General features: G+C 40.9%; 1 protein-coding gene across 1 annotated transcript in view; it reads right to left on the bottom strand.

Moving 5' to 3' along the window:
* The window catches only part of rasgrf1 (Ras protein specific guanine nucleotide releasing factor 1), a 444677-nt gene that overhangs the window by 20082 nt on the left and 396978 nt on the right, over positions 1-27617 (bottom strand). Inside the window, exons 17-23 of the mRNA XM_017465599.3 lie at positions 21331-21501; positions 21105-21211; positions 19841-19953; positions 19420-19480; positions 19208-19311; positions 11507-11591; positions 7411-7608 (exon numbers count right to left, since the gene is read on the bottom strand). Of these exons, the coding sequence (XP_017321088.3) occupies positions 7411-7608; positions 11507-11591; positions 19208-19311; positions 19420-19480; positions 19841-19953; positions 21105-21211; positions 21331-21501 (839 nt within the window). The remainder of the gene's footprint in view (positions 1-7410; positions 7609-11506; positions 11592-19207; positions 19312-19419; positions 19481-19840; positions 19954-21104; positions 21212-21330; positions 21502-27617) is intronic.

The raw sequence follows: 27617 nt of genomic DNA on the forward strand, positions 1-27617 counted from the left end.
AAAAAGTTATCCAATACCAACTGGGCCTGTGTGAAAATGTATTTGCCTCCATAGTTAATAATTCCCCAAATCTATGAAACTGCATTGATAATGGGGTTCAGCTGGACTAGACGCAACCAGACCTAATTACTGCCAGCCGTAATCAATCAAATCAACGCTTAAATAGAACTTTTTCTACAGCATGAAGTTGGTTAAAAGGTCTTACTCAGTAACACACTATGCCAAAGTGTCAAAGTTAAAAGAAATTCCTAAAATGATTAGGAAGAAGGTGATTAAAATACACCAGCCTGGAAAGGGTTACGAAGCTATTTCAAAGTGTCTAGGACTCCAAAGGACCACAGTAAGAGCCATTATCTCCAAATGGAAAAACTCGGCACAGTAGTGAACCTTCCCAGAAGTGGCCAACCTTCCAAAATTCCTCCAAGAGCACAGAAATGAGTCATACAGCAAGTCACAAAAGAGCCAAGGAAAATATCAAAGGAACCCTTTCTTGCATCAATAAATGTCACTGTTCATGACTCCAGTATCAGAAACACACTGGACAAAATGGTATCCATGGAAGAGTGGCGAGGCAAAAACCACTGCTAACCCAGAAGAACATTAAGGATTGTCTGAATTTGGTCAAAACACACCCTGATGATCCTCAAACCTTTTGGGAGAATGTTCTCTGTGGATTGAGTCGAAAGTGGAACTGTTTGGAAGACAGTGGTCCCATTACATCTGGAGTAAACCAAACACAGAATTCCACAAAAAGAACATCATACCTACGGTCAAGTATGGTGGTGGAAGTGTGATGGTGTGAGGCTGCTTCAGGGCCTGGGAAACTTGCAATAATTGAGGGAAACATGAATTCTGCTCTCTACCACAAAATCCTAAAGGAGAATGTCTGGTCTTCAGTCTGTGAGTTGAAACTCAAACACAACTGGATTCTGCAGTAAGATAATGATCCAAAGCATAGGAGTAAGTCCTAGTACTGATAAGTCCTAAGACTGATCTCCAGTTATCTGAAGCATTTATTTGTTACTGCTGTGGAAGCATGCAAGTTATTGTTACTAAAGGTGGAACAAACACATTTTAAGTTTAAGGGGGCAATTAGTTTTTCAAATTGGTGATAGGTTTGGATAACTTTTTTTGCTTCAATATAAAATAAATAAATAAGTGTACTGTGTGCTTACACAGGCTGCCTTTGTTTTATGTTGTATTTTGTTTGAAGATATAAAACTATTTAGTATGAGCTATATACAAAAACAGAAGAAATCAGTGTGGGGTCTAATACATTTTCACAGCACTTTAGGTATCAAGTTTCCTATGTTTTTTGTTTTGTTTTGTTTTGCTATGGTCACTGTGGTAAATTGCATTTATTTTCTGCTAGCTGTGAGAGAGAGCAATTCACCTCTACTCCAAGAAAACTGTATCTGCCACCACCTCCGTTGTCAAGCAATGGAGCTTATATACAACCCATACAACCACAACCCCTCAAACCATCAGATTCATCCATGCAGAGGAGCAGTGCAAAAGCACAACCCATATAAAAAAAAACAACAAAACAAAACACAGCAAATAATTTGCAATTTTATGTTTCAAACAGAGAGGTGATAGAGAGGCAAAAGTTCAGTACTGCAGCTTTAAAATGGGGAAATCACAGGTGAATGTTAATGAAGTATATGTTTGTGTTCTGTTTTATCTATTTCATCTGTTTGTATGACCTCCTGTTTTATCACAAGACTTTTAAAAAATTGGGCCAATGTTGTGCTAAAAACAGCTTTCTAAAAATAGCTAGTTACATTTCACCAGAAGGTCATGATAGATTAGGCTGCTGATCACTATTGCAGCTCAGAGCACTCCGCAAGTCTGACCAGTGCCACTACATTTCAGTTTATGAGGTCAATCATGTTCATTGCCATTTCAGTGATTGCTAGTTGGTTAGGAGGTTCTGCCCCTTTGAGAGATTATCCAACCGTGATAGGGAGAAGTTGGGCATCTGTGGGAACAGATGCCCAGCAGTGGCAGCTTGGTGGGATTTGAACTCATGACCTTCTGATCACTTATCCAATGTCTAAACCAGTGAGCTACCACTGCCTTAAGAAAGAAGGAAGGAATGAATGAATGAATGAATGAATGAATGAATGAATGAATGAATGAATGAATGAATGAATGAATGAATCAATCAATCAATCAATCAATCAATCAATCAATCAATCAATCAATCAATCAATCTCTCTCCAGAGTTCTACAACTTTGGCCCACAGCCACCCACTCGCCGCCACCTAGGAGCCCACAACACCCTGGCCAAGTTGCCGGCCCGGTTCCTCTGGTACGCTATGGATGCTGACATCCGGGTCTTCTGACCAAAAAAAATGCCACCTAGGGCTGACAGAAGCACAGTCCAGTGCATCCGGAAAGTATTCACAGCGCTTCACTTTTTCCACATTTTGTTATCTTATAGCCTTATTCCAAAATGGATTAAATTCATTATTTTCCTCAAAATTCTACAAACAATACCCTATAATGACAACATGAAAGAAGTTTGTTTGAAATGTTTGCAAATTTATTAAAAATAAAAAACAAAAAAGCACATGTACATAAGTATTCACAACCTTTGCTCAATACTTTGTTAAAGAACCTTTGGCAACAATTACAGCCTCAAGTCTTTTTGAGTACGATGCTACAAGCTTGGCACATCTATTTTTGAGCAGTTTCTCCCATTCTTCTTTGCAGGACCTCTCAAGCTCCATCGGGTTGGATGGGGAGTGTTGGTGCACAGCCATTTTCAGAGCTCTCCAGAGATGTTCAATTGGGTTCAAGTCTGGGCTCTGGCTGGGCCACTCAAGGACATTCACAGAGTTGTCCTGTAGCCACTCCTTTGCTATCTTGGCTGTGTGCTTAGGGTCGTTGTCCTTTTGGAAGATTAACCTTCGCAGTCTGAGGTCCAGATCACTCTGGAGCAGGTTTTCATCTAGGATGTCTGAAAAACATCCCCACAGCATGACGCTGCTACCACCATACTTCACTGTAGGGATAGTATTGGCCGGGTGATGACTGATGCCTGGTTTCCTCCAGACGTGACGCTTGCCATTCAGGCCAAAGCGTTCAATCTTTGTTTCATCATGGTCTGAGAGTCCTTCAGGTGTCTTTTGGCAAACTCCAGGCGGGCTGTCATGTGCCTTTTACTGAGGAGTGGCTTCCGTCTGGCCACTCTACCATACAGGCCTGATTGGTGGACTGCTACAGAGATGGTTGTTCTTCTGGAAGGTTCTCCTCTCTCCCCAGAGACACGCTGGAGCTATGTCAAAGTGACCATCGGGTTTTTGGTCTCTCCCTGACTAAGGCCCTTTTCCCCCGATCGCTCAGTTTGGTTGGGCAGCCAGCTCTAGGAAGAGTCCTGGTGGTTCCAAACTTCTTCCATTTACGGATGATGGTAGCCACTGTGCTCATTGGGACAGTCAATGCTGCAGAAATGTTTCTGTACCCTTCCCCAGTTCTGTGCCTCGATACAATCCTGTCTCAGAGGTCTACAGACAATTCCTTGGACTTCATGGCTTGGTTTGTGCTCTGACATGCATTATTAACTGTGGGACCTTATATAGACAGGTGTCTGCCTTTCCAAATCATGTCCAATCAATTGAATTTACCACTGGTGGACTCCAATCAGGTTGTAGAAACATCTCAAGGATGATCAGTGGAAACAGGATGCACCTGAGTTCAATTTTGAGTGTCATGGCAAAGGCTGTGAATACTAATGTACATGTGCTTTTTTTGTTTTTTATTTTTAATAAATTTACAAAGATTTCAAACAAACTTCTTTCACGTTGTCATTATAGGGTAAAGTTCGTAGAATTTTGAGGAAAATAATTAATTTAATGCATTTTGGAATAAGGCTGTAACATAACAAAATGTGGAAATATTGAAGTGCTGTGAATACTTTCCGGATGCACTGTACCTGGGATATCACATCAGCCTGTGCTGCTGAAGCCAGAGGAAAAGAAGCTGGTGGCGGGGAAAGGATACCCTGGCCCATGTCAAAGAAGCAGCTACATGCCTTGCTGGGGCTTGTGGGTTACTACAGATGATTTGTTCCTAATTTCTCCTCTCTAGCCTTCCCCGTCTCAGACCTTACCAAGAAAGGCCAACCGGACCGGGTGCAGTGGACCGAGAAAGCAGAGCAGGCATTCGAGACTCTCAAACAAGCCCTCACCAGCTCATCTATCCTACAGAACCCCGACTTCTCACTACCTTTCACCATACACACAGACGCTTCAGAGACAGGGCTGGGGGCCTGTCCCAAACTTTCAAGAGTGAAGAGCACCCGGTCCTGTATGTTAGCAGGAGACTAATTCCAGCCAAAAGGAAGTACACCAGCGTGTTGCAAGAAGTCCTCGCAATGAAGTGGGCCATAGAGGAAATCCGGTACTATCTGGCAGGGTGACATTTCACCCTGGTAACCAACCATGCCCCATGCTGTGAATGGCCCAGGCCAAAGACTCCAACGTCAGGGTGACCCGGTGGTTCCTCTCATTGCAGGACATCTTGTTAAAGGTCCAGCACCGGGTACGATCCCAACATGGAAAAGCTGACGACCTGTCAAGAAGGTACGCCCTCTTGACCCAACTCACTCCGGCAGTAGGCTCAGAGCTGGGGGGGTACTGTGATGGCGGGCCTGCAGCCTACACACACAATGCGCATCGTGTTCCTCATGCAACTGCTGCCGGGGTGCTGAACAGACAGTACCATTTCAGCACCTCGGTTGTTTTGGACAGCAAGAGTGCACATGACAGTAAGGCGGGGTGGCAGAAACACACAATGCTGGCAGCACATGATTGGAGTGGCTTCTCTTCACAGTCTGAGAGAAGAGCAGCGGCTATAAAAGGGTGCAGCAGACAAGGTGGGGTGAGTTAATTCTTGCAGCACACATCTAGTGACTCATCTCTGTCTCTCTCTGTGCTTCCAGATACAGACAACGACAATGACGACAACGGAGAAGAAGACTGCAGAGGAGAAACTCCCTGTCTGTGCTGTGCCTCTCTCTGGCACCCACGGTCTCCGCCAAGCCTCCTGGGTCCTGCCTCATGACCACTCCAGCCTATCTGTCGCGCCCCACACTGGGAAGACAGCGACCTTCATCCTCACACTCATCACCTCTTCACCTCCTCTCACCTGCACCAGCATATAAATAAATATATCACCTTTTTGCAACACCTCTGCCTCCTGAGTGTCTGTGTTCTGCCTGTCCTGGCCCTGAGCAGCTACATTATTTTATATGCAGTATCTCTCAAAAGTCAGTACACCCCTCGCATTTTTGTAAATATTTGATTATATCTTTTCATGTGACAACACTGAAGAAATGACACTTTGCTACAATGTAAAGTAGTGAGTGTACAGCTTGTGTAACAGTGTAAATTTGTTGTGTCCTCAAAATAACTCAACACACAGCCATTAAAGTCTAAACCGCTGGCAACAAAAGTGAGTACACCCCTAAGTGAAAATGTCCAAATTGGCCCAATTAGCCATTTTCCCTCCCTGGTGTCATGTGACTTGTTAGTGTTACAAGGTCTCAGGTGTGAATGGGGAGCAGGTGTGTTAAATTTGGTGTCATTGCTTTCACACTCCCTCATACTGGTCACTGGAAGTTCAATATGGCACCTCATGGCAAAGAACTCTCTGAGGATCTGAAAAAAAAGAAGTTTTGCTCTAGACAAAGATGGCCTAGGCTATAAGGAGATTGCTGCAGCACAGTGGCCAAGACCATACAGCGGTTTAACAGGACAGGTTCCAGAACAGGCCTCGCCATGGTCGACCAAAGAAGTTGAGTGCACGTGTTCAGCATCATATCCAGAGGTTGTCTTTGGGAAATAGACATATGAGTGCTGCCAGCATTGCTGCAGAGGTATGCCGCACACTGCATCAAATTGGTCAGAATGGCTGTCATTCCAGAAGGAAGCCTTATCTAAAGATGATGCACAAGAAAGCCCGCAAACAGTTTGCTGAAGACAAGCAGACTACGGACATGGATTACTGGAACCATGCCCTGTGGTCTGATGAGACCAAGATAAACTGATTTGGTTCAGATGGTGTCAAGCGTGCGTGGTGGCAAACAGGTGAGGCGTACAAAGACAAGTGTGTCTTGCCTACAGTCAAGCATGGTGGTGGGAATGTCATGGTCTGGGGCTGCAAGAGTGCTGCCGGCACTGGGGAGCTACAGTTCATTGAGGGAACCATGAATGCCAACATGTATTGCGTCATACTGAAGCAGAGCAGGATCCCCTCCCTTCGGAGACTGGGCCGCAGAGCAGTATTCCTGCATGATAACGACCTCAGACACACCTCCAAGATGATCACTGCCTTGCTAAAGAAGCTGAGGGTGAAGGTGATGGACTAAACCCTACTGAGCATCTGTGGGGCATCCTCAAACGGAAGGTGGAGGAGCATAAGGTCTCTAACATCCACCAGCTCCATGATGTTATCATGGAGGAGTGGAAGAGGACTCCATTGGCAACCTCTGAAGCTCTGGTGATCTCCATGCCCAAGAAGGTTAAGGCAGTGCTGGAAAATAATGGTGGCCACAAAAAATATTCACACTCTGGGCCCAATGTGGACATTTTCACTTAGGGGTGTACTCACTTTTGTTGCCAGCGCTTTAGACATTAATGGCTGTGTGTTGAGTTATTTTGAGGGGACAACAAATTTTCACTGTTACACAAGCTGTACATTCACTACTTTACATTGCAGCACAGGGTCATTTCTTCAGTGTTGTCACATGAAAAGATATAATCAAATATTTACAAAAATGTGAGGGGTGTACTCACTTTTGTGAGATACTGTGTAGAGATATCTATCTATCTATCTATCTATCTATCTATCTATCTATCTATCTATCTATCTATATATATATATACACGTGTAAGTAGCCTATTGACAATTGTGTTTTTGTTATGCAGCGGCAGTTTCATGGATGGGGCGATGGGGGTTGGCAAATTCTCAAAAAACTAGGAAGTGGACCTAATGAAAAAATGTTTTGAATATGTGTGGTCTACTGTAATGATTTACAGTTTCACTATCCAGTTTCACCCAGTGGAGGATGTGTTCACTTCCATGCTTAGTTCCTCTCAATGTTTCTTAATACTAGCACCTCAGGCTTGCTCATTAATGTCTACATCCATGTTTTATGTAAAGCTGCTTTATTACAGTGTCTTTTGCTAAAAGCAGTATACAAATAAAATTGCAATGAATTAATAATAATAATAATAATAATAATAATAATAATAATAATAATAATAAGGTTTGTGTGTTTCTGTACATTTCTGGGTAGATGTTCCCAGATTTGTCTGCTGTAGAGAAAAAAAGCTCTCCAGTCCTATAAATTCATGATAAGAAACACACATTTATTCATAATGGACAGTGGGTTTAGCATACCTGTTTTGAAACTTTGAGCCAGGTCTTCTTGAGGCGGAAAATGGCGCTGCGGTTGAGGGATGAGGTTACCTCCAGCACAGCGTTATAGTTATGGAGACAGCGGCAGATGTCAGCTACTGCCACCCACTTCTCCATCACGGCCACCCGTGTGTTCACGTCTTCGCAGCGCAGGATCTCCGATGCAATCAGGTTGCTTACCTTAAAAGGGAAAATAACTATATTATATTAAATAAATGTATATTTCATCTAAACTAAATAAATGCAGTATAATTATCAATTATAGCTTAATACAGAGAAATGTGATTAAATCTTCTTTATAAATTTGTCATTGAATTTCTGCACCAAAATATACATTATACATTATACCCTTTCGGAATCCTACTTCTTCAATATAATAATAATATAATACAAATTCAATAATGAATCAACATGCCTGTTATGAAATAAGTGTTAGAGTAGGTAAGCAGTGAGTAGTGATACACTGAGCAGTACCCCAGCACCAGGGGTCTGATTTATTAAAGCATGCACAGAAAATAATTCTTTGCATAAGAAATGCCAGTGTGTACAAGGAAATTGGCATTCATCACAGATGACCACTGTCTTCTCTGCGCAAAGATGCATTCAACCACCTCAATATATCTTTAGATGTGTCTTTTATATGATTTTTCCAGTAAATTTAATGTGTCACCTGTCTGCAGCACAGTCAGAAACTCTGACAAATATGCTGACATGACTACAATAAGTAGGAATAGAGCTGCTAGTAATCAGTTAATCCACGCACACGCGCATATGGTCAGGAGAGTGTGTAAATGTACACACATCCTCACACACTTGATAGATCACATTCTTTGCATAGACACAGTGGTGCTTGAAAGTTTGTGAAGTTAAGAATTTTCTACATTTCTGCATAAATATGACCTAAAACAGCATCAGATTTTCCTAAAGGTAGATAAAGAAAACCCAATTAAACAAATGTTTAAAAAGTATAATTTTATTTATTTATTTATATTATTACTTTTATTTATTATATATTTAGTTATTGAGAAAAATGATCCAATATTACATATCTATGAGTAGTAAAAGTATGTGCACCTTTTCTTTCAGTATCTGGTGTGACCCAGTTATGCAGCAATAACTGATATTAAACATTTCCAGCAAATGTTGTTCATTGGCTTGAAGGAATATTAGCCCATTCCTCAGTACAGAACAGCTTCAACTCTGGGATGTTGGCTTTTTTTCCTCACAAGAACTGCTTGCTTCAGATCCTTCCACAATATTGAATTATTGAATTGAATTAAAGTAATGACTTTGACTTGGCCATTCCAAAGTATTAACTTTATTCTTCTTTAACCATTCTTTGGTAAAATGACTTGTCCTGACATTTTCCTTTAGAATTCGCCGGTATAATTCAGAATTAATTGTTCCACCCTGGTCAAGATGCAGCAAAACAGGCCCAAACCACGATACTACCACCACGGTGTTTCAAAAATGGGATTAGGTTCTTATGCTGGAATTCAGTGTTTTCCTTTCTCCAAAGATAACACTTCTTATTTAAGCCAAAAATCTATTTTGGTCTCATCTGTCCACAAAACATTTTTCCAATAGCCTTCTGGCTTGTCCATGTGATCTTTAGTAAACTGCTGAAGGGCAGCAATGTTCTTTTTGGAGATCAGTGGATTTCTCCCTGCAGCCGTGCCATGCACACCATTTTTGTTCAGTGTTCTCCTGATGGTGAACTCATGAACAGTAAAATAAGCCAATGTGAGAGAGGCCTTTAGCTGCTTAGAAGTTAACCTGGATTCTTTAACCTGTAACCTTTTCAAGCCTGATGAGCATTAACAACTTTTTTTTTCTGAGGTCCTCAGAAATCTCCTTTGTTTGTGCTATGATACACTTCCACAAACATGTGTTGTGAAGATCAGACTCTGATAGATCTCTGTTCTTTAAATAAAACAGGGTTCTCACTCACACCTGATTGTCATCTCAAGGATTGAAAACACCTCACTCTAATTTCACCTTCAAATCAACTGATAATCTTAGAGGTTCACATACTTTTCTTACTCACAGATATGTAATATTGGATCACTTTTCCAAACAAATAAATGACCAAATATAATATTTTGCCTAATTAGATAAAATTGGGTTCTATTTGTCTACTTTTGGGACTTCTGATGAAATCTGACAATGTTTTAAGTCATATTTAGGCAGTAATATAGAAAATTCTAAATGTTTCACGAACTTTCAAGCACCACTGTATGTGTGTATTAAAGGTTTACGTACAAAACTATGTATTCACATGGTTGATAAATGAGACCCCTGGACTGGGAAATAATAAACACTAGTTTTCGTTAACCACAGAACCTAAGGTTCTGTGAAGATGGGATAACTGTCCGAGTTGGTGAGAATCACCTGTATACCTTCTTGCATGTTGGAGACATTTCAGTATAGTCACTAATTGATGTATGATGCAGTATCTGCAATAAATACTGCTGTTACACAGTCATCGTTCCCTGAAACCTTTTTGTTTGGTGATAACCCTGGAGTGCCAACAAGTCAGAGGAACTGACCCACCCTATGACTGAATGAAAAGGAAGCCACTCTCACACCATTGGGAGGGAAGATGTTAACCCTGTAGAGCCTGAAGAAGGTACAAGGTGACAACCAGTTCATAGTGACACTTACATCATGGAGTGGCATAACTTTAAGTCATGCCCATGAAGAGGAGTCACCCCTCATAGACGTCAAGGATGATGACTTCCACCATGAAATTGCCCACTCTTTTTAGACAGGGGAGCTTTTCTCTGTGACTGATGAACAGTGGACCTGAAGATCAAATAGCTACCATTCAATCCAACTAATACTATGGTGCACATTCTGGGTACTACAAAGAATGACCTACAGGTTCACCTTCATGGAATACTACAAAATTGCATGATATGACCTTGGGCAGAAACCCATACAAGCACCCACCACATAATTCTCCTGTCATATAGTCACCAATGCATGCTCATTAGCTTATCATCAAGACATGGCATTATCCTACTATTTTTTTTTTTAAGAAGAAGCCTTTATTCATCACATATTCATTACAGAACAGTGAAATTCTTTTCATTGCATATCCCAGCTTGGGGCCAGAGTGCAGGGCCAGCCATAATACAGCACCCCTGGAACAGAGAGAGTTAAGGGCTTTGCTCAGGAGCACAAAAGTGGCAGCTTGTCACTGCTGGGGCTTGAACCCGAGACCTTCTTATCAGTAACCCAGAGCCTTAACCATTGCGATCAGCATTTTGAATGGGCTCATAAGCATGGAGTTTCCACACTAGGTTCTTGGGGTGCAAGGTGGAAAGAAGATCACACTCAGCCTATTAGGGAGGCATTCATGGTGACTATTACTGTCTCTGGTACTTGGGGACTAGCCACAGCCTGAAAACCCTGGTGTTTCATGCTACTGGATCTGGTTAACAGAACAGGCTTAATGATTAACAGCACACAGTGCAGTGAATCAGACCCACTTGGCTGCATTAGTCATGCTTAGCCAAAGGCCTGCTAGTTAACAGACTGTGAAGGCTGTGGGAGTGAGCATAAGCACAGAGGGAGAATTTGACCCACAAAGATTCAAGGGGAGAATGGAGGGAAACCCAAATCCAACCCAAGTGATACAACAAGTTCAGTAGTGGAGCAGTGTATAAAAAAACTCTGAGGGAAACCTGACCTGCCAGACTGAGAGGGGACTTGTTGAAAGAGAAGTCAGTAATACACAACAAGGGGAACATCGCTAATTAGGGTACCCACTCAAAGTAACAAGCCAAAATGTTCCATAGCATACTCCAGAAATGTAGAAAAATACACTCACCATGGTCAAAAATATGATAGGAGTCTAGTGTCAGCTTTGGAGGGCAGGTTACCTGCAGCTCTCAACATAGTCGCAAGCTGTTATGCAAATAGCTGTGATCTCATGTGGTGCACATGAGATACGATGTGCAAAAGGTATGACAACCAGGTGATTCGCACCACCCCTGGCAGTTATGAGGGGTGAAAGTGAACTACAATTTTAGTACTGATGTATATTACAGAGTCACCATAGATACATATGTACATCATTGAAGTGCTTAGTCGTGGTCATGATGTAGGGTGTCTTTTCATTTTTGTCATTCTTCATCCAGCCTTGACCAAAGAACTCCCTGGAAATAATAGTGACAGTGTTACTTTCAGGGAATGACAATATAGAAGTTTTTAAAACATACTTTACACTTTTCACATTTGTGGAGCTTTTTTGCACCATAATCCCCACCCCTCCTTTACTTTGCCTTTCAAAAAATATTACAAAACATATGGATACAAAATATTCTTAAATAAAGTAAAATCAGTGCTGAGCTTGGCTTATTGTGTGGAGTTTCACATTAGTCTCCCCATGTATGTGTGGGTTTCCTCCCTATCCTAAATTGCCTCAGGGGTTAACAGTGTAAATGTGTGCATGGTGCCCTGCAATGGACTGGCACTCCACCGAGGGTGTATTACCAGTTGTAGGCATATTTGTGGATGAAGCCCTCATAAAGGAGCATCAAGGTGCTTTTCAATTATAAAGGATTTAAATCAATTTAAAATATTTTATCTGTAGTGTTAATGTAATTAATTAACATTGTATTAATCAAATATTTAATTTAACTTTTTTTTAATTATTTGATTTATTTTGGTGATACAAATGGTAAGTGTGGAAGCAGGGGTGTGCTCGATTGCCAGTTTGTTAATGGGGGAGGATCTGAAGAAGGTTAGTGGTAAGGATGACACCTGCAGGGAATTATAGTAATGAATGCTGTGTGTTGTAGTGAGCTGTAGTGAGATAAAACCGAGAGAGACGAACCTTTCATGAGAGAGCGACCAGCACAGAGCTGTGTGTGTGTGTGTGTGTGTGTGTGTGTGTGTGTGTGTGTGTGTGTGTGTGTGTGTGTGTGTGCATCAATCAGTTGACTGAAAAATGAAAGTGATTAAAAGAAATTAAAGCATACTTTTGAGTTATCCCAAACCTTCCTCCAGCTTCCTCACTGAAGTAAGGTATATATTAAGATGGAGGAATGATGGAGGAAAAGTGTAGAGGAAGGGAAGGGGTCTGGCACTTGGGAGTATCTATGTGTATATACTGTAAATATGTTGGGGTGTATGTGTGCACATACACATGTGCACACATGTGCACATGTGTAGGTGTGGGTGCCAAATGTAGTAGCTGTTTACCAGGGAATTAATGGTGATGCGGTCAGTAATTAATCAGTAGTTATTATAGTAGTGCCTAGTAGTTGAAATGTAAGACTCAGCAATTACTGCTTAAGACTCAGTAATTACTGCTTAGGTAATGGATAACTCCTACTAACATACTGAGTATATAAATATTAGTTCTTAGTAATTAATAGGAGTAAGTGTTAAAGAACTACTCATTCATTCTTGCATAATTACCAATGAGTTGTTGAAAAGCATTTTGAAATATTACCAGCTATTCAAGCATAACTTTTCACAACTCCACACTTTCATGTTACAATACATTTCTTTTGGTAAGTCAATTCAGGCATCTACTTTGTTCATATAAGAAGTCATTTAAAAACAGTTGAATAGAGATAGATTTCAGCTTTAATTCACTATATAAGAATTCCAGTGGGTTAAAAGTTCATATACACCAAATTGACTGTCTCTTTAAACAACCTGGAAGATTCCAGAAATTAACGTAATGACAGAAACATCTGATTGTATGCAAATTTATGCAAATATAAAAATCGTGGGACCTCACAGACACTGCATTCTTCAGGAAGGAGGAACAAATTAACTTCCGAGGATGAACAAACTTTGATCTGAAAGTTTCACCTGAAGTCCAAGACAAGAACAAAAGATGGAGGAAAAACAGTGAAGCTTTTAATCTGAAGAACATTATCCCAACTGTGAAGCATGGGGCCAGAAGCATCATGTTGTGGGGGTGTATTTCTGGAAGTAGGAGTGGTGCACTTCAAAACCATCATGAGGAGGGAGGATTTTCTAGAAATACGAAAGTGACACCTCAAGATATCAGCCAGAAAGACAGCAAGACAATGGTCCTAAGCATACCTCCAAAGTTGTAAAAAAATAAATAAATAAAAACGGCAAAACATATTGGAGTGATCATCACTAAGCCCTAAAGCCCCTAAATCCCATAGAAGATTTGTAATTTGAAGTATTGTGTGAAGCATGTGGACAGCTACCCAAAGAGTTTGATTCAAGTTACACAATTAAAAAGCAGTGCCACCAAATACCAGCAAAGTCTATGTAAACTTTTGGCCCAATGAAAATCAATGAAATCAACTAAAATGACCTCTTATGGAAATAAAGCAGATGGCCTAATTGACTTAACACAGGAAACCTATGGCAACATAAAATCTGTGGAGTTGTAAAAAAAAAAAATGTTTGAATGTTTTTGGCCTAGGTGTTGTTAAATGTTTGGCCTCAACTGCATGTAGTCACTCAGGAGAAACTGATTAACACTACACCGATACAGCCATAACTTTAAAACCACTGACAAGTGAAGTGAATAACACGACAGTGGACGACAGCGTCATGGGCACCCGAGACTCACTGATCCATGTAGGGAGCGAAGACTAGCCTGTCTCATCTCGTCAGAAAATCTACTGTAGCCCAAATTGTGAAGGAAAGTTAATGCTGGCTATAATCGAAAGGTGTCAGAGCATAAATTGCATTGCAGCTTGCTGCATATGGGGCTGCATAACCGCAGACTGTTCAGAGTGCGCATACCCTGTCTACCGCTGAAAGCACCTATAATGTGAGCATCAGAACTGGCCAGTGGAGCAATTGAAGAAGGTGGCCTCATCTGCTGAATCACGTTTTCTTTTACTTAATGTGTATGGCCTGGTGCATGTACGTCATTTACCTGGGAAGAGATGGCACCAAGAGAAAAAGGCAAGCAGTGTTATGCTCTGGGCAATTCAATTTTATTTGTATAGTGCTTTTAACAATGTATACCGTCATAAAGCAGCTTTACAGAAATATACAATTTCAGCATATAAATTGTAAATTTATAAGTTTAGCCCTAATGAGCAAGCCAGAGGCGATAGTGGCAAGGAAAACGCCAAGACAATATGAGGAAAAAACCTTGACAGGAATCAGATTCAAAAGGGAACCCATCTTCATCTGGGTGACAACAGATTATTACATAAATAATTCCCTTTTATAACTGTGTACTGCATGGTCAAAAAGAGCATAACAATTGTAGTCCTAAGCCATCATAGCAAAACTGTTCATATCAGCTGCAGTTCAAAGCCATCTTAATGGTTTTTAAGTGGTACCATCCTCAGTAATCTCAGGCCCCATTTGCATTAGTGTGTTTTCGTTTTAAAACAGCATTTTAAAATGAAAACGATCTTTGTCCACTCTGCTGTTTCTGCTGTGTTTCAGAAACCATTCCCTGTCCACACTACACGACCAAAAATGCATGTAACATGACCATTCATGCACACTGGGCATGCGCATACAAGTGTAAACAGGAAGTTGGTTGCTATTCACCGGCAGGCACAACATTGAGCATGATGGCGAGGAAAAGCAAGGACGTGTTCGTGTGGACAGACGATGAGGTGCCATTGTTACTCAATGTAATGAATGACTACAAGGCGGCCATGGCGGTCGAAAACGTAGACTGGGAGACTTGCAAAAATAAATACGGCGACATACTCGAAAGATATAGGAATCATAATCCACCACTGGAGGAAGCCATGGCAATGGGAAAGGATTATCTGCACACAAAGGAGGAGGTCACCAAAGGTATGTAGGTCTTACCGTTGCTATAATGTTTAGACTTTAAAAAAGTTTAAAGGCTGGCTAATATTAGTAAATTTAAACAGAAAACGTTTTCACACCTGCGTAATCACCAACATGGACCATAATCACTAATCACCAGCAACCAGTAACCACCAACATTTACCATGGACTTATTGTAGCAACACTAACAACTCAGCAACGTAGTAACTTAGAGGCACCGGTGCTACTGCTCTCAAATTTTAATCTGGAGACCTGTGTGTGTGTATGTATGTATATATAATTAAATGATGTGTGTGTATTTTTATGTGCTTTTGTATAACTGGGTTGTGTTTTGTGTTCACAGGTCACATTACCAACCAACTAAAGGCCATAAGAATCCGTTATCGGCAAGCGGTTGACTCTGGTCAGAAAAGTGGCCACAGACGTGTGGTCTTGCTGTTCGTTGAACTCTGCGAGTCAATTTGGGGAGGATCTCCGTCCACACTCGCATTGTCTGAGCGCATAGAGACCAGTGATGTAGGACCAGAGGTCCCGGTCTCGGAACAGACAGATGCAGAGTTATCCATTTCCAGTGGAGAAAGAGTCGAAGAGGTTTCTGTGTCTGCAGATATGGGAAATTGATGCCAGAGACTCGACGCCACCCTGACTAACCACAGAAGAGAGAAGCCAAAGAGGAAACTCTCCTCTGATGAAATTGGACAGGAGGACCTGGAGATTAAAAGAAGGCTTCAACTGGAAACATCTGACAAAGAGTTTGTTCAGACAATGGACAGTCTGACTTCAAACAATGAAGTGCTGGTGTTGCATATTATGGGTTCAGGGAGCCATGGTTACATGCTTCGACTGTCGCCACACACCCCTCACCAAAACCAGTATTCCTATGCATGCACACCCACAAGAATACCACTTGGAGAGTACAATCCAACTGTACATAACCAGCACAGCACTTCACCTTCACTGTACAGCGACTACATACATTTGTAGCCCAAACTACAAAAGCAGATTTGTAATGTTGGTTCCCTTAGTGTTGCGCTACTTAAATTTTTATTTGCACATTAAAATAGCTCCAGGTGTGATCTGTTTATGTATTAATACTTAATCTATATTTTCAAATATTTTGTTTGTATTCATGCTATTTTAAATAAAATAATTTTTATGACTTTTGTGTTGTGTTACTCAATGCATGTTTACAATGTTAATATTTCCTTGACATATTTGTTGGAGTATATGCAATTTTTTTAAACATTGTGTTTATTACTTTCTAGTCATTCTATTTATCTTGTCATGTTTTTTCTTTATAAATATGGATAATCGAGGCTAGCATATAATCTAGTGTGAACTTAATCAAACTCAATACAAATTCAAAGAATTCACTTTATTTGTTGCATTAGTACATTGGCACATTGTTGTGAAAACATAAACAATACATCATGGTAAAAATGGATGCATAGGTCCCATAAGTAGTCATTCACTCTTTATGAAACAATACAATAAGGGATATTGTTTCTTCTTATTGTAGTCTGTTTTTTGCTGCACTTAATGTGGGCTGCTCAAATGGCTTATGAGTCAAGAAACTGTCACCACTGGTCTCACTTGTTTCTCCTGTGTTTCATTGTCTGCTCTCTCTACAACTCTTGTAGGTGGCTGAAAGTCCCTTTCGTACTGGAGAGCAGCATTTACACATTGTTGGTTTATAGGTTCGTGGAGCACTGCACAATAGTTGTGAAGTACAAAACAGGCATAAATAACAAAAGGAAAGTCCTTCATGTTTATGTCCATGGCTCTCCTCAGAGCCACAAACCGTGCCTTCAAACATCCACACGCGCATTTGATGACCATACATGCCTTGCAAAGTGATAGTCCATAGTACTGCTCCTGTGGTGTGACTCTGCCATTAGGGTATTCTTTCATGAGGAATGGCATCAGGAGATAAGCTGGATCACCCAGAGGAAACACAGGGATGGCATCCTCATCCTCCAGCAGTTATTTAGGGCAGGAGGGAATAGTCCCTTCTTTTAGATCACCATTCAGTTGTAAATTAGCAAATATGTGTGTATCCTGTACACTGCCTGGCCATTTAAAGACAACGTCCATGAACAGTACTTCTGGTCACACAGCGCTTGTACGATCAAAGACTATTTACCCTTCCTTTTAATAAAGTATGTGGAATTACACAAAGGTTTTTTGACCTGAACATGTATACAGTCAATTGCCCCCAAGCACTGTGGTATAGCTTGTGTCTGATAGAAGTTGGCAGCAAGTTCATTAACTTCTGGCTCTGTTTTTGATATCTTGATGTAGTCGGGAACCAGAACGGTGGAAATGGCCTTACACACTTGTCGTATGATGACTGAAACTATCGATCTGGATCGTCCAAATGCATTTGCAGTTTTTCAGAGCCTTCCCTTATCACTCAGGTAGTACAAGGTACATGCTACCTTTGTGAGCATGCTACCTTGCCTTCCACAAACGGACGTAGTCTTTCGCTGAGGTGGACCAGGGCCTCAGGAACAACAACTTCAGGGACTAACATGTCCCACCAGGCACAAGTTCTTTCCAGTCTCACCCAAAACCAGCATTCCATGTAGGGCTTATGCCACTTTAAACTAGATTTGTTGCCGATTGCTCTAATCAGACCTTGCCTCTTGTGCATGTAGGCAGCTGTGGTATTATAAAATGCAGAATTTAACTGCACAATGGCTACTAAAAAAGACAACAAAGCCAGCAAAGCTTGCGGTTCAGTCTCCATGTTGTTGTGTATATGAACAAGGTAGCGTAATGGTCATAAGGTAGGGGACTGACGAATCAGGGAAGGATATGCAATGATCCACAAGACCCAATCAGGGAGCGAATGTGGGCAGCCACGAGTTTTCTTTGTTTTGGTCCCATAACACTGAAATGCGAGCCTGGAGTTTCAAACTGAAACGGGATCTTCAGCATTTCCAAAAGTCTCCGTTGCAGAGGGTCAAAAATGCCGGGGTAGTGTAGACGATAGACGTAACCATAGCAAAAGGTATGCGTTTTAAAATGACAACACTCCAGTGTAAACGGGGCTTCACTGATCTTTAGACAATGTTGCAGACCAAGTACACCCCTTCATGGCAACAGTATTGCTAGTACCTAATGGTAGTTGCCTCTTTCAGCAGGATAATGTGCCCTGCCACACTGCAAAAATTGTTCAGGAACAGTTTGAGAAACATGACAAAGTGTTCAAAGTGTTGACTTGGCCTTCAAATTCCCCAGATCTCAATCCGATCAAGCATCTGTGGGATGTGCTGTAGAAACAAGTGCGATCCATGGAGGCCCCACTTTCAACTTACAATACTTAAAGGATCTGCTGCTAACATCTTGGTGTCAGATACCACAGCACACCTACAGAGGTATTGTGGAGTCCATGCCTTGGCGGGTCAGAGCTTGTTTTGGTGGCACAAAGTAGACCCACACTATATTTGGCAGGTGGTTATAATGTTATGGCTGATCGGTGTAAATAATAGACAGGTACATTGGAGCTATAAGTTGGATATTATAGAAATATTTTATGCAGTGTATGTTACATTTTTATTGCTGCACTCCCTCAGTCAACCTTACATGGTAACATCACACACACACACTCTGTATGAAAGTAATTTAAAAAAAAAGAGAGAAGAAGAATGACTTTATATTTGTGTCTAAAGCAAGTGCACTGTACACAGCAACAACCATAATTCTTAGATGAGGCCTAATAACAAGACTCATCTACCTACTTTTGGTGTATTAGAAAAATTAGAGTCAGAAAAACTTCATAGACGCTGTCACAGCAAATATGTTATGGTGCTGTATGTCCAAGAATTGGTGTATTGACTCACATGTTTTCATGATATTTATATACTGTAGCTATGAACATAATGAGGCAACCCTAATTACATGTATCCTATCTATAAACCATGTTCAATAGTTACTGAACTTTAACAGAGGTTCTTACTCTAGATTTTAAGTGACTGACTGCTTAAAATTCCACACATATACTCACTCATATGGGATGACTTTGAAAACCAGGTGGTCCAGCAGAGTGAGCTGCTCTGCAATCTCCAAAGCTGAGTGGTTTTCAAAGGGTTCTGCCTTCCCACCAACAGCCTGTCAAAGACACAAATACATAAACATATACACAGCAACTGAATTTTTGATAATTAAAAATGTGAAATAATTGATACTTTGAATGTGACCCAATAGCATCTCACTCACCATCTGTACCACATCTTCCAGAGCAATCTGATTGTCACCAGGGTCCTCCTGTGTAAGCGTCCTACCAGATGAATGATTAACATTCTTTATACAGCATATACAATTTTTTTAACTGTCACTGTAGACAAAAGAGATTGTAAAATATGATTAAAATAGAGCGTTGTATATTAAAGGTTACTTAAACTCAATTCAACAAGCCTTTTTAGCATGACCTTATAATAAAACTATTTTTAACAACATATACATATTTAGATGTATAACTACACATTAAAATAATTCCACTATTCATACATTTATTTAATCCATATTCATTTTAAAATTGATGATTGAGAAGATTGGAAGAATAAAATGGAACAGAATGGGTGTTGCAGCTGATGTGTGAATTATTCTGGATATTCGAGTGTGCTGTAGTGATGATGACCTTATGATGTTGGCTGCTGCTTTTCTTTCCTGAGTCAGCAGCTCAGGGTCATGCATAACTTCCTCCAAGAAGCAGATCACATTCATTTTTAATTCTGTGTTGGTCTCAAAGTCCTGGACATGCATGGGGGTAGGAGGAGTGAGAAAGGGATGGAAAGCATAGTTAATTTTCAACAGCAGCAAGTACTAACAACTATCCAACATTTCTAATCTGCATTGTGACGTGGAGGAGGGAGGGACCAGGCTGTGAAGATGCACACCTGGCACTGAGTTGTCTAATCAGTGGGAGAGAGTGATAAAGGAGTGGTTGGAAATGCCATATGTGGGCAGAGAGCTGCACACGTGTTTTATGTTTGAGTTTTACGTTCTTTTTGAGTTCTGGGTATGATTAAACTTTATGTTTGAGTTCAGTCGGTTCCCGCCTCCTCCTTGCCCATCGTCTTTTACATTGGTGCCAAAACCTGGGAAGGAGGAGGGGTGTGCTGTCGGAGAGCCCTCATCATTGCGGGAGGATCATGTTGCCAAGGAAGTGTGGTGCTGGAGTGGTTGCTGGAGGATGGAGGAATTGCTGCTCTGGAACTGCTGCCATTCACCTGTACATGGGAAGATCGGTTGCCATCCGCTGCTGCCATCCACCGAAAAGGGGAGAATGCCATCGGACAGTGTGTCCCTCCTCCTTCCCGGGTTTCAGCACCAATGTAACAAACTTCAAAGATGGGCATGGAGGAGGTGGGAATTGGCTGATCATAAAAGTAAAGTTTAATAATAAACAGAACTCAAACACAATCGTAGCTCAAATACAAAGCGCACATGGATCTCTCTCCCCACCTCTGGCATTTCCAGCCACTCCCACTGATTTGACAACTCAATGCCAGGCATGACTCCTCACAGCCTGCCCCATCCCCCCTCCTCGTCACACCCATGTTTTTAATGCAAATGATTTAATTTAAATGATTTTCCTAATAGCAAACATTGTGTTTATGGCTTTAGTAGGGCTTAATTTAATTTTAAAAATCCTGAAAAAAAATTATTTTCTTTCTTTCTTTCTTTCCTTCTTTCTTTCTTTATTTATTATAATCATGCTAAAAATCACTGGTATTTCTAAATATGAGTGCAAAGCAATATTGCAGTCCCAGTCAAATTACACCCAACTCTTAGTTCTTGAGATAACAATAAAAGTATTGGTAATAAAATCAAAGGATAGGACACACACTGCTAAGTAATGGACGGAAGGTTAAATGAGAGCATGCCATGTGACATTTCACCTGTGAATGTTTGGACACCCAGTGCCTCAGGACATTAAGTACTCGGTTAGTTGCTGCACGGCGAATTACAAACTCCTTATCTCCATTCCTCTGGTCTGTGGGGAATCCTGGTAACCAATCACAATTCTTATCTGCCCAGCAACTAATGTTTACCTTTTTATCATGTTATTAAATACCATTGTTGCTAGGTAATAACAGTTGTTGATGTTGAACATAACATTGTTACCTGTACTAGCCAGCGACATGCGGCGGTACTTCTCCTTCGTTGGCGTGCCCTCATTGGCACCAGCTGTGGCAATAGCAAAAGCAGATGCTGCCGAAAGTGCACTGCGGTTGTTGTCTATTTCTCGGCAAGATGACATCATCATGCCATTATTGTATGAGAACAGGGAGAAATCTACAAAAAGGTAGAGCAAAATAATCTCTTAATGGAGATTAATCTTATTACAGGGGAAAAGACATTTTTAAATACCAGATTTAGAACATACATATTAATTTATTAAGGATGATACAGTATCTAATACTGAAGAAAAAATAAATCAAAATGTATCATCCTTCAAGGGTCTCTCGGATGCCGTCTCTCGGGGAATGCATCGTCAGTAATCAAAACTTAGCATCTGTATGCATCCTTTTAAAATAAAAGGTGAGGTTAGGGGAAAGGGCTTTATTGTCACATAATGAGGGTTGGGATGGGATACAATTACTGTTAAGAGCTTTATTATGGGAGATATTGGCAGACAAATCCAAATCATGAAATACAGGCATGGTCAGAACAGGCAAAGGGTCAGGCGAATGGCAAATGGGCATAAAGCAGGCAAGGTAAAGCACGAAACAAGAAACAATATTTAAATCACATTGTATGGCACTCCTTGCAAGTCTTTAGTCATTGCCACCTATACAGTATCTCACAAAAGTGAGTAAACCCCTCACATTTTTGTAAATATTTGAGTATATCTTTTCATTTGACGACACTGAAGAAATGACACTTTGCTACAATGTAAAGTAGTGAGTGTACAGCTTGGGTCACAGTGTAAATTTGCTGTCCCCTCAAAATAACTCAATACACAGCCATTAATGTCTAAACAGCTAGCAACAAAAGTGAGTACACAACTAAGTGAAAATGTCCAAATTGGGCCCAATTAGCCATTTTCCCTCCCCGGTGTCATGTGACTTCTTAGTGTTACAAGGTCTCAGGTATGAATGGGGATCAGGTGTGTTAAATTTGGTGTCATGGCTCTCACACTCCCTCATACTGGTCACTGGAAGTTCAACATGGCACCTCATGGCAAAGAACTCTCTGAGGATCTGAAAAAAATAATTGTTGCTCTACATAAAGATGGCCTACGCTAAAGATGGCCTGACACTGAGCTGCAGCACAGTGGCCAAGACCATACAGCGGTTTAACAGGACAGGTTCCACTCAGAACAGGCCTCACCATTGTCGACCAAAGAAGTTGAGTGCACGTGCTCAGCGTCATATACAGAGGTTGTCTTTGGGAAATAGACGTATGAGTGCTGCCAGCATTGCTGCAGAGGTTGAAGGGGTGAGGGGTCAGCCTGTCAGTGCTCAGACCATACGCCGCACATGCATGGCTGTTGTCCCAGAAGGAAGCTTCTTCTAAAGATGATGCACAAGAAAGCCCGCAAACAGTTTGCTGAAGACAAGCAGACTAAGGACATGGATTACTGGAACCATGTCCTGTGGTCTGATGAGACCAAGATAAACTTATTTGGTTTAGATGGTGTCAAGCGTGTGTGGCAGAGTACAAAGACAAGTGTGTCTTTCCTACAGTCAAGCATGGTGGTGGGAGTGTCATGGTCTGGGGCTGCATGAGTGCTGTTGGCACTGCGGAGCTACAGTTCATTGAGGGAACAATGAATGCCAACATGTACTGTGACATACTGAAGCAGAGCATGATCCCCTCCCTTTGGAGACCGGGCCACAGGGCAGTATTCCAGCATGATAACGACCCCAAACACACCTCCAAGACAACCACTGCCTTGCTAAAGAAGCTGAGGGTGAAGGTGATGGACTGGCCAAGCATGTTTCCATTCCTAAACCCTATTGAGCATATGTGGGGCATCCTCAAATGGAAGGTGGAGGAGCACAAGTTCTTTAACATCCACCAGCTCTGTGATGTCGTCATGGAGGAGTGGAAGAGGACCCCAGTGGCAACCTGTGAAGCTCTGGTGAGCTCCATGCCCAAGAGGGTTAAAGCAGTGCTGGAAAATAATGGTGGCCACACAAAATATTGACACTTTGGGCCCCATTTGGACATTTTCACTTAGGGGTGTTCTCACTTTTGTTGCCAGCGGTTTAGTCATTAATGGCTGTATGTTGAGTTATTTTGAGGGGACAGCAAATTTTTCACTGTTATACAAGCTGTACACTCACTACTTTACATTGTAGCAAAGTATCATTTCTTCAGTGTTGTCACATGAAAAGATATAATCAAATATTTACAAAAATATGAGGAGTGTATTCACTTTTGTGAGATACTGTATGTGTATCATGTTTATGTTGGCATCTAGCCTCATTGTTTCTTGTTCATGTTTCATTGTCTTTGTGTTTAACTTATCTCACTGTAAATAAATGTTTTCTTGCACTTGCATCTTCCTTCTCTACCATTCCTGACAGAAAGACAGACTGACCCATGGATGCAGCAGGATTCTTGGAATCACAACTTGCTTTCCTACATCAGAACCACCTGATGTGGGAGCAACAAGATAAGAATGAATGGATCAATGACACACTGGTATGGCTCAAAGTATGCACACCGTTGAGAACTTTTTTTTCAATAGGGGGTCCTGACTAGGTTACCCTTCCTCTGCTGAGGATGTCTCTCCTTCTCTTTACTTTGTGGAGCACATTGCACACCTATCTGGCTCCACAGTGGACGTTGCTCCCCCCTTTGGTTCCACCTTGAGCTGTGCTCCCCTCACTGGCTTCATGGTGGCCACCATGCCAATCACAGTCTCTGCCTTGGATGTGGTGCCACCCCTTAGTTATGCTCGGAAGGTCACTTTGCCTCACCATGTCTTGTCTTCTGCCGGCTCAGCTATGGATAGCGCTCCGTATGGACTATGTCCATACAGGACATATGAACTATGGACAGTGAACTAAGAGCCTCCAGAAAAGGAGAGACTGGTCATCTGATTGTCAGGGGGGAGTGAAAAGTTTATTTTGTGTTAGTGCCAATACTGTGCACACATTGATGTCTAATTGTTACAGGTATTTATGACACATACTGTATAACACTCCTTGTCACTCTTTAGTTGTTGTCACCTGTATGTATATTACTGACACACATAAGACATTTTGCACCTAAGCAAAAAGGAAAGAGGCAGTGACATTATTACAGTAGTGCATGAGTTTTCAGAGATGAAATATAAAAATGTCATAAATGTGTTAAAATGAACTTGAGCCTGAGAATCATTACAGTTTACTTTTAAGTTTCTTATATAAATATCAAACTGAAGTTATCAACTGGTCAATGATGGGGACTTGAGTGTGAAATGATCTTAGCAATTGCTGTCTTTTGGCTATCCAAGAAAGAACATTCACAGCCATATTTAGGGTGTGGCACCGTCCACAGGGAATCCATGGTGATCTGTAGGCTTTCCATCTGTGGCCATCTTCAGCAGCAGCGAGTGATTTTCAGGTGAGCATGGCCCCAAGCATAAGTGTGGCATAAGGATGAATCAGGCAAGTCCAATGGGCAGAAGGAGACAGGATCACTGGTATCACTAAGTTGGTGATTTTTTTCCCCAACTGTTATGCCATTATGTTGACTCAGTAATTAAGTCAATAACTGACTACCTATCAATATTTAGACTTGCTATGCCATTATTTTGATTTATAATCCTATAATCTCTTACTTCGACTTACTAAGTTGGTGTAAATATTTTTCAATTTTACTATGTTGTTCTTTCAACTTATTAAGCTGGTGTGAATTTTAATTAGTAAGTCAAAATGATGCTATTATTATATAATACTACTCTTACTCATTCTGCTGTGTGTGACATCCTCACATATGCCAAAACCATATGGGCTGCTCAAGAGGTCACTCTTCTGTCAACTGATGATTCTTATCACACCTTCAGCTCAGGGGGGTCTTGTGCTAACAGGCCACAATAAAAAACTGGGTAATTAGGTCAGGCCACAATCTCATCCTGTTGTAAAATGTAAAATGGTGTGTCTCATTTGATACTCTGATCATTATATGCAAGTATAAACATCATAGAGGTGCATGGAATATAACTACAGTGTGGGGGTTAGAGAAAAAAAAATTAAGATCTAAAGATGATGATCTTTGGAAAAAGACCTTTATCATTTGGACTCATCTGATTGAGATCTCTCTCTCTCTAGATCTCTCTCTCTCTAGATCTCGCTCTCTCTCTAGATCTGTCTCTCTCTCATGCAATTCAATCTGCATCCAATGCTAGCCACACAGCTCCTTCCATTAATTCCATTTAAGTTTCCACATTTACTTATTCTTGTAATCTTGCATTCTTAGTCATATTTTGTAGTCTACAATAAACTTTGTACCTGTATTATCTGTAAAATACTCAATAGTTATTATTGAAAGGAACTGTGTTGAATGAATGTCCAGAGATTAATGAATAATTCTGATTAAAGTAACGGTATGTTAGACACATTCAAAAAAGACCTCTGAAAAAGACATCCTGATTTCTTCTGTTTTTGTATATATCGCATACTAAATTGTTGCAGAAATTAAAACTAAATCTAAGATAAAACAAAAGGCAACCTGAGTAAACACTACGAGGCAGGAAAGAAGGTCTAAACATAAACTTAGAGCTGAAACAAGAAACATGAACTTAAACAGGGCATGGAAACACTACCACTTTTAACTAACTGAAACTTCTCTCTTTTACCTATAAATGAGGCATGAAACACAAAACTTAGAAGACTATGACATGACACTCTCATATAACTATGGCCTGCAACTATCGTTTAACAATGACATAACACTTTTTAACTATGGCATGAAATACTCGTTTAACTGGGGCAGGAAACACTTGTTTAACTGGAACAGGAAACACTCGTTTAACTGGGACAGGAGACAGGAAACACTCGTTTAACTGGGACAGGAAACACTCGTTTAACTGGGGCAGGAAACACTCATTTAGCTGTGGCAGGACGCACTTGTTTAACTGTGGCAGGAAACACTCGTTTAACTAGAGCATCAAACTAGGAACAGGAAACTAGACAGAGCACGGTAACATTACTGCCTGGCACCATTATTCATTCCATCTTTCCTCTATTAGTCTCTAATACCGCCTGCCGTGCAGCAATGCAAGGGGTTTAAATAACCAGTCACAATTACCTTAATTGCAGATAGCTGGTAACACTTCAAAGCACAACCTCGCACCTCCGCCAATAACTGAACAGGGCGGGGACCGAACATAAACCAAAATAAGTGCACATGTCCATTGTAAACAAAGTCTTAGCGTCCATGCGCACTTCAAGCACGTGCACGTGCTTTCCAGCTGACTGTGCACGTCTTCGCCACAGCGCCATCTGCCGGCGAGATCGTGACAACACTAAATACAGTTTGTAAATCTAATGTTATTTATTGAAGCAAAAAAAGATATCCAATACCAGTTGGGCCTTTGTATATATTTGCCCCCATAGTTACTAATTAGCCAAATCTATGAAACTGCATTCACAACAGGGTTCAGCTGGACTAGACACAACCAAGCCTGATTACTGCAAACCCTGTTCAATCAAATCAAAACTTAAATAGATCAGTCTGGGAAGGGTTACAAAGCTATTTCAAAGGCTCCAAAAAAAGAGTCATTATCTCCAAATGGAAAACTTAGGGCAGTAGTGAACCTTACCAGAAGTGACCAACCCAAAAAGAGCTCAGCAACCACTCATCCAGTAAGTCACAAAAGTGCCAAGGAGAACATCAAAGGACCTACAGGCCTCTCTTGCATCAATAAATGTCACTGTTCATGACTCCACTATCAGAAAGATACTGGGTAAATATGGCGTCCAATTTTTGGGGATTTTTTTTTTTTTTTTTTTTCCCCAAATACACCAAGATGATTCTCAAACCTTTTTGGAGAATGTTCTGTGGATTGATGAGTCGAAAGTTGAGCTGTTTGGAAGACAGGAGTCCCATTACATGTGGTGTAAACCAAACACAGAATTCCACAAAAGAAGATAATACAATGGTTAAGCATGGTGGTGAATGTGTGATGGTGTGGGCCTGGGCAACCTGCAGTGATTAAGAGAAACATGAATTCTGCTCTCTACCAGAAAATCCTAAAAATTCTGAAAATCCTGTTTACTCAGGTTGCTTTTGTTTTATGTTTCATTTGAAGATCTAAAATTATTTAGTATAAGATACACAAAAAAACAGAGGAAATCAGAATGGGACAAATACTTTTTTCACAGCACTGTATGTTGAATGTCATAATTAAGGGTGAATTATAGAGCACACAATAGATGCAGTATTCCCAACAAAAATCAAATACGATTAGAGAA

Source organism: Ictalurus punctatus, chromosome 4 (assembly GCF_001660625.3).
Source record: "Ictalurus punctatus breed USDA103 chromosome 4, Coco_2.0, whole genome shotgun sequence".
Lineage (NCBI taxonomy): Eukaryota > Metazoa > Chordata > Actinopteri > Siluriformes > Ictaluridae > Ictalurus > Ictalurus punctatus.